The 8,671-nt window shown below is 35.1% G+C and overlaps 1 protein-coding gene across 1 annotated transcript in view; it reads left to right on the plus strand.

The window, feature by feature from the left end:
- The first annotated feature begins 534 nt into the window (after window positions 1-534).
- The window catches only part of LOC107670013 (enhancer of filamentation 1-like), a 35,703-nt gene continuing 27,566 nt past the window's right edge, over window positions 535-8,671 (plus strand). Inside the window, exon 1 of the mRNA XM_016462479.1 lies at window positions 535-728. Within this exon, the coding sequence (XP_016317965.1) occupies window positions 717-728 (12 nt within the window). The 5' untranslated portion in view covers window positions 535-716. The remainder of the gene's footprint in view (window positions 729-8,671) is intronic.

Raw genomic sequence — 8,671 nt, forward strand, 5'->3', positions numbered from 1 at the left:
TCACAATATGGTAACATTTCCGTCACACGCTTGAGGAATTCAGCCAATCACAACGCACTGGATAGCTGGCCAATCAGAGCACACCTCGCTTTTTCAGACCGATGAGCTTTGTAAAAATTTACGCGTTTCAGAAAGGCGGGGCATAGAGAAGAAACAATAATGTACAGTATGTGGAAAATAATGTGTTTTTTGAACCTTAAACCGCATAAACACATTTCATTACACCAAATACACAAAATAATGTTCTTTTTAGCAGCATCATATGACCCCTTTAATATCCAGGACAGTGAGCTCATACTACAATCTGTGACTAACTGCGCTGTGTCACTTATTTCCTAGGAAATGTCGACGCCGCCTTTTATGTCTTAATAGTGATAGTTTTCACTATCTGAATTCCGCAGCGTCTAGTCCACTGACTGCAGTGACGTCACGATTCACGAGGGGAGCGTCCCCTCGACCGCTGACCAATGAGCGTGCGTTATGCAAATGAGCTCCCGCAGGTTCGCCTGAGTAGTACGCGCTCCCCCAGCCAGCGCTCAGATGAACTACAGACCATCGAGCCTGCGGCGCAGATAACCGTTACCACTCCGTTCCGGCGATACACAGCGAAAATGGGCAAAAGGCGCGTCTAGCCTCGTTTAAACGTTAAAAAAAGAATTTCGTCTGATCTAAACTCGGATTTTGTTTCTTACTGGAGTTACTGAAGACGCGCAAAGATGAAGTACAAAGTAAGTGACTCTTCAGTCTTCATTCAAGCGCGCTATTTCCGTAAACTAAGATCGGAACTCATCCGTTCACTATAAAATGTGTAGAATTTACATGTTTATCAAACGTAGAAGGGATTTCTAGGACTTTTTAAAATGAAAGCTCAACTGTTCTTCAACTGTGATAGATAGATAGATAGAGCCTACAGACAATATACAAAGAGGTATAAATCGTACATTGTGCATTATATACCTTTATTTATATATGTTATTATTGTGCGAATGTTCATTATACAGGGGCAAATTAAGTAAATTCAAAAGAAGATGGGCTCCAAGCATCCTTCCCTTTTAGAGCCAATGCTAGTTCACTAGTTAAATACTCCTTAACTTGACAACAGGCTAGCTCCAGCTCTGAACAGCAGTAATTCGTGTGCGTAACCAACCATTCATTTATCGGATGGCTGGTATGATCCGAAAGCAAAGTGCAAATCACATCATTTATTACAACCATGACACAAAAAGCACTCCTTGAGCTCTATTGTAGCGAGACTTGTAATAAATGATGTGATTTACACTCTGCATTTTCAACTCAAGTTACCCGGAGCCACTTGAGGATATATGGGGCCATTCATTAGCCCAGGCTCCAGCCCCTTTTCCAATTTGAGCCTCACTGCGATTGTGTAATGTGATGTTTTAAAGCAAACAGCATGCATTTTGTTCAGAGTAACAGAGTTGCTGTTATACTGAGTGTTCCTGGTGGAGACAGAAAATAAAACCACTCCAGGATTTTATGTGCATGTCCATGTTTGATTTGTGCATAGATTACACTGCTGGGACTGTTTTCTGAGGGTTTGTTTTATAGACGTCATTCGGAAATGATGAATAGACCAATTAATGTACTCTATATCTTTATACTTGTACTTATATGGTATTTTTTATTGTTATTTACAGCCAGTATTAAAGGAATCATTCACCTAGAAATGAAGTTTTTGTTACTGAATTTTTGATTTGATAGTTCTTTCACAAATTATTACTTCTGTCATGAACATGACATGAAAGCTGGGGTGAATGTCAAGATATCAGAACACTTGGAATATAGTGCATGAGTCTTATCACCCAACTTTAATTGTACTTTTATGGTGCTTATTTCATAATTTTATAGCTTGACAGTCTCAGACCCCATTCACTTTCATTATATAAAATATTGCATTTTTAAACAAAATTAGGCTACTTTTTGTGTAAAACAGACAGTGATTTTAGCTGTCATCCTTTAAAAAGTTTTATCAGCTGATTTTGGGGCACTCAAAAGAATGCCTAAACTTTGGCCAAATCTGTACTTCCAATCCATGTGCACACAGCGTGGGGGCAGCTTTTCATTCAGGAGAAACTTTGCTCTTGTGTACGATTCCCTCTCCATTTGCATAGTCTTTGAGGCTTTCAGCCCTTTGGGATGATTTGCTTCCTACTTTGGTAGAAGGATCGAGCAGCTCTTCCTGAATGGAATGCTTTTGTCTGCTTCACACTATCTGGGCAATGTGGATTACTTGGCAAGACATGGACTGTTAGCGCATATCAGACTGTTTGGATTCCTATGGCAATGGGCCTATATTGCGATCTCTCTCAAATGTACTTCAAAGTCTTTTACGCTCAACAAAGCTGCATTTATTTGCGATAATAAAGTAATAATGTGAAATATAAATAAAAATGAAAATAAATATTTTCCATTTTAAGACATTTACAAATTTCAGAAGCCATTATTTCAGTCTTCGGTGTCACATGATCCTTCAGAAATCATTCAATCATAAGCTGATTTGGTGCTCGAAAAACTTTTTACAGATTGATTTTTTTTACAGATTCTTTAATGAAAATTCAAAAGAACATAATTTATTTGGAAAAAAAAATATTTTGTAACATTATAAATGCATAATATTTATTTTTAAAGAAATTATTCTTACTGTCATATCTATATATAAAATGCTTTTATTCATTATTGTAATATATTTTACAATATTTTTGATATATTTATTTATATAAATAAAAAATAAGTAAAATACATGAATTAATAAATATATATATATATTTTTTTTTTTTTTTTTTTTTTTTTTTTTTTTAATTCATGTTAATATAAAGTCATTATAGAAAAACATTATGCATTTATTCCTTTTGATTTTGGAGAGAAATATGACCTATATTTTTCCTGGCAGTTTTAGTGAGTTTCACCCCATAACTTCAGAGGTAGTTACATCAAAACAGATCAGATTTCTTTTTATCTCCTGTTGACACAGAGAGATCCTTTGTTTTGCTGGCATTTCTGAAACTTTTAAAGCATCTTTGCCTCAGAGACTGGCTTACTTTGTGGAGGACTTTTACCGCAGGGTATTTGAGGATCAAGGGGGGCGAACTGGTAAAAGCTGTTGTTGTTTCTGACGCAGAACAACTGATGTACATCACCCTGAGTGACACACAGGCTGTTCTCGGTTCACGGTCTGATAACTAATCTGTCAAACCCAACAGAGTGGACAGACAGCTGATGTCCAAACTTCCTCAGTTTAACCTGAAGATTAGAGATTACTTCTTTAAAAAACCCAAGGTTTCTCAAGTGTTTCTTTTTGGGTATCAAGAAAGTCCCTCACACAGTCCATGAGGTGAAGTACTGTTGTTTGTTAAATATTAAGTTCTCACCAGGGCCGTTTTTCCACCTTTGGAGCAACGAAGACACTAAACAGACATGGTCATGGTCCACATCTTGACGTCACGCATCACAAAGGTCAGTCAGACTCAGAACCCAGGCCTGTCGACGTCAGTTATGTTTTCCAGCAGGTGCGCAGGTGTGAGAAGATACATAAAACACAAATAATCCCCAAACAAGCAGACCTGTATGGCCTCTTATTAGATTTCAGAGCTCATGTAGCCTGTTTTTAACAGACATGGGGATCTGGGAACAGTTTGAGACTGTTACGCCGTAGATTTTCCTTCGGGAGAACACCGAAATGAGAGCCGACCACTCCTTCTAAACACCCAGACACACTCAAACTTCTGCACCCCGCTTTCCTGCTTTCTTTTCACTCTTGTGTAACTGTGGCACAAATAGCCTGACAGGCACAATGAACTGATTAGGTGAAGTAAACATTCTGTTTTTTTTTCTTTCTCTCTCCAGGCTGTAATCCAAGTCAAGGGTTTTGTTTGGAAATTCATATATTGTTCTCAGTGTGTCTGAAGGGAAAAAATAGGGGGTTGCCCCACTGAAATGAAAATAAACGGGAAATACAAGGTAGAGAAAGGGTAAAGATTTAGTGGTTTATTTTTGTGTATTAGAAGATAAAATTGTAGTTACCATCAATGCCATCAAAATACCATCTCATTCCTATAATGGAGACCAAATGAAAAAGTCTCTTGATTCTCAGAATTTAGAAGTAGAAAAATGACCCAAGCAATCTCACATATGTCTATGGTAGCTTATTTCCACCATGGAATAAAAAAAAAATTTCAAAAGGTAATTGCAACGTTTTATCACTAAATGTTTTCATTTTTCTCTCTTGAAAGCTTATATCTATCTAACAAGTCAGACTTTTGTATATTTCCCATTTCGAAATGTTCTTTTTAGAATTGTGACTTTATATCTCACAATTGTGAGTTAAAATTACGTCATTCTGATTTTTTTTCTCACAATTCTGTTCATAATAGACTTTATACCACGCAATTCTGAGTTATAATTCTGAGATATAAACCTGCAATTGTGAGAAAAAAAGTCACAATTAATTTGATTTATTTATTTTTACTCCAATGGCGGAAATAAGTTTTCATATGTATCACATCTAGTGTTTTGGAAACATTTGCCAAAATAGTCAATCAAAAGTGAGAGTTCTCGATATGAACTCAAACATTTCTCATCAGATTTGACCTAATTATACAGAAGATATAATTATATAGATAACCTAATCATCTAAACCATGCAGTCCATATTAATTTTATAGCTCTGTACTCGTCTCGTTTGCATTATTTCTCTAGGAGAATTTTAGCCAATGCTGAGACAAGATTGATAATGTAGCTGAGAACTCAAACTCAATGAAGAGCAAAAACGTTTATCTTTAGGTGTGTGGGAAGTTATTAAATGTAAAGGAACTCACTGAAAGGTCTTTCCAATTTAAAATCACTTCTCATTTCCATCTATTGGAGAACATTGGAGTATGAAGACTTTTGTGTGAGTGAATGTGTGTGTGTCTATATGCATGTGCTTGGTCTGTGTGTGTGTGTGTGTGTGTGTAGGCCTCATCGGGGTGGTATTGTGCATAAAGAACACTTCTCAGCAGGCATTCCACATTCCCCAAGGTAAGAACAAGGGCTATTCAGAGAGCAGGTCTCAACCAGCGCTCCACAGCACAGCTCTGCCCTGTTTGAAAGGCATGGACAAAGGAAAGAGATGATTCTGAAGGAGCCGAGAACCCTCCTACATATACGGACATGGGGGGTTGCAAAGATGCATCAAATAAGAAACTGTGAACCTTTCAGAACCGTAATCCGCATAGATGTTAAAGAGCACACATCCCCCAATATTCAGATTAGTGCTCGACCCATATGTAAGATTCAAAAGTTTATTCTTCAAGCCTGGATTCAAAGATGCATCAAATAAGGAACTGTGAACTTTTCAGAACCGTAACTCAGATAGATGTTAAGGAGCACACATCCCCCTGATATTCAGATTAGTGCTTGACCGATATGTGAGATTCAAATTTATTCTTCAAGCTTGGATTTTGTGGTTATATTCATGCATCAATGCATGAACACAAATCTTCAGAATTCAGATCATAATTTTGCCAAAATAGCAGACAAACTAAAAGAAAGCCAAGAGTCTGTTTGCCTCCAGTGAAGAGTAAACTATTTGAGATTGATATGAAGGAGGATAGATTGCCTTTTGTGGTGATTTAGAGCGATTATCTACAGTCAATGGTGGGATGGCAAACTGTCAGATAAGTGGAACTTTGACAGCTGCAAATAAAGGTGATATGATAGTGTGGGACTGTTTCCCTTGAACTTTGTGACTTCTCTTTACTTGTAGTCATCACTATTTAGACTGACCTCATTCTCAACTTCTGTTGTTGACATAATTGGAAAATTCTGTACAAATTTGTCATTCATTTTTAATTTTCTTCATGTGTTTAATTTAGTCCATTTTTTACTTGCCAAAATGTATTTGATTTTATTATTTTATTTTAGAAAATAAGAAAAAAAAATGTTTTCTATTTTTGGCCTTTTTATATATTTTCATAACCTTTTTTCCTAGTCAAAATATATACTTTAAACATTTTGATTATATATTTTTTTCTTTTTACAAAATTAAAAAAATATATATATATATTGGGAAAAATAGCCAATATATTTTTTTCTGATATACTTTTGGCAATTTTTCTATATATTGATAATATTATATATAGTTATAAATTGATACATCATAAACTACCTCTCTCTTTTAAAACATTTTTAAAAGTTTGCAAAGATACTATTTAAACTGAGCTGGATGTTGACATCACTGAATTCAATGATGAACTGTCTTTAACTGAAAAATTTGTGTTTACTATTGTCATTTTGCATTATTGACACACTATTTTCCTAATTAATGCTGTTCAGTTGCTTTGACACAATCTGTATTGTTAAAAGCTCTATATAAATAAAGGTGACTTGACTTGACTTGACTTAAAAGTACATTTTTTGCTTTGTGGGCTCACTCAGGTGCTGTTTTTCTAGTGTTAATCTGGTAACATACAGTGGTTTCTGATGACATATGTTTTTCTGCTTCTTTTAGACATGTCAGAGCGAAACACGCTTGCCCTATTGACCCAAAATCCTTTGAAAGTAATTTACAGCAAGCTCATGCACTGCTTATCTGTGCCGGACCACTACAGACTTTCATGAGAAGTGTGAAATTGAGATGACATTTCCCGCTCTTGAAGGGCCGCCCCTGCTGTGACATCATGAATCTATCACACATCCAAGTCTCTTGCTGGTTTGGGGGGATTATGTCTTAAACTATCTCCCACAGGATGAATGAACCCAGTTCTCTGTCCATTTACACTGCCTCCTGCAGTATTTGCAGGCCTAGTCGTGTAAAATATATGCTGTTCTTGCACTTTAAGCAAACACTGCTTACAAATGCAGAATTATGCAATTTTTAGTGCCAGCGGGTAGCAAATGATTAAGTAACATTTCAACCAGTGAAATTGTAGTATCATTGTGATAAGTTTTATTAACAGTTTGTTAAATTAGTTTTTATTTTTACATTTTAATTTTTTATTTTAGTTAAAGTTTTGCTAATTTTGTTGTGTGTTTTTGCCATTTTGAAATTGTTTTATAGTTTTTATTAATAGTTTGTTAAATTCGTTTTTATTTTTTTATTTTCATTTATAGTTTCCTTTTTTTAATTTTAGTTCAAGTTTTAGTAATTTTGTTGTGTGTTGTAATTTTTTCTCCAATGTCTATATAGTTTTTAATCATTTTTATTTCAGTTTTAATTTTAGTTATTTTAGTACACTAAGTTAAACTAAATTAAAATGTATGTTTTTATATTTTATTTGACCTCAAATAACATTTATTTTACTTCAAGTAACATTTAAAAAAAAAAATCCAAGTTGTCCTTTTTTTTTAGTTAACTATAATAAATACTGATGTCAAGTCAAGTCAAGGTCAAGTCAACAGCTATAGCATTATATTTCTCTTATATATGTGCTGTATGTTTTGAAATTAGTTTTTTTATATATTTTTTTTTAATTATCTAAATTTTTACAGTATTTATTTATCTTTTATTTTATTTTGAGATGCCAAGCTGAAGACAAGCTTCGGGCTGAATGTACAAAACTTTCTAGTTAAAACAAGGCTTGTAATGACAGAAAAAAAGCAAAATAAGACTGCCTGTGGTTTCTTTAATAAGCAATTAAGATGTAAAATTTGCCTTTTATTGCACTGATTAGATGTGTATATGTCATTATGCTCCACCTACAACAATCTGGGTCTTGTTTTCAGTAATTATGCTGAAAGGTTGCCAGTTTTTGACCACCACAAGTCTTATTTGGTCCATGCCTACAGCATTTGAACACCAAAACTAACCATAGATTTGTGCAACTGCTCAGAAATGCTAGTGTGGTTTAAAGGTGTTAAAGGAAAAGGCTGCGCTGTATGATAGAGTCTTTGAGGTTGCCATGTTGTCTGGGCTCTGTTTGGTGTGTTTGTTAGGTGGTTGGTGGGCGGGGATTTTATTTTATTTTTTTGCTGGTGTCGTAATTCATGTTGTCGGCTTTAGTGTGGGCGATCACTGATACACAGTGCTGAGGAAAAGGGAGGAATAACTAATACTAACATCACGCCATCACTGAAATGAGACAACTCTTTCTTTTGTGTCCCCTTGCAGCCTTTTATTGATTGGTCAAATGCAAAGTGAAACATGGCACGACCACTGTAACTTAGTCAAAAGATGCGTCACCATAAAATCAGCCTCCCCGGTGGGAGTTTCCAGAGTGTCAGCGTTCAAACCACCAGATTTAAAGCAGACTTTACTCTCTCATGCACATGCTTGTGATCATTCTGCAGCTACAGATCACTTTGTTGCATTTGTTTTACACTTCAGATCATTGGATTGTCATGAGCTGCTATTTGCTGAGTTTATTACAGTCTAACTGAAGTTTCTGTATGTTTTTGTGCCAGAATTGTTAAATCTTTTGTTTATTGTCAGTTGAATCTCACAAAACCAGTCAATAATGTGTCCAGGTCGTATTCACCACAAAATCAAAAGAAATAAATTAGAAATTATGTTTTGCTTAATGAAAATGTAGTCTATTTAGGACCTATATTCAGATGTTTTGTATTGTGACATTATTTTCATGACAAACACATTTCAACATAATCAATATTTATACATCATGGCAAAATTATAGTAATGAAATCACCATTCATAATAATATGGGGGGGGGGGGGGGTAG

This window comes from Sinocyclocheilus anshuiensis, unplaced genomic scaffold (genome assembly GCF_001515605.1).
Source record: "Sinocyclocheilus anshuiensis isolate Anshui unplaced genomic scaffold, SAMN03320099.WGS_v1.1 scaffold160, whole genome shotgun sequence".
In the NCBI taxonomy this organism is placed as follows: domain Eukaryota; kingdom Metazoa; phylum Chordata; class Actinopteri; order Cypriniformes; family Cyprinidae; genus Sinocyclocheilus; species Sinocyclocheilus anshuiensis.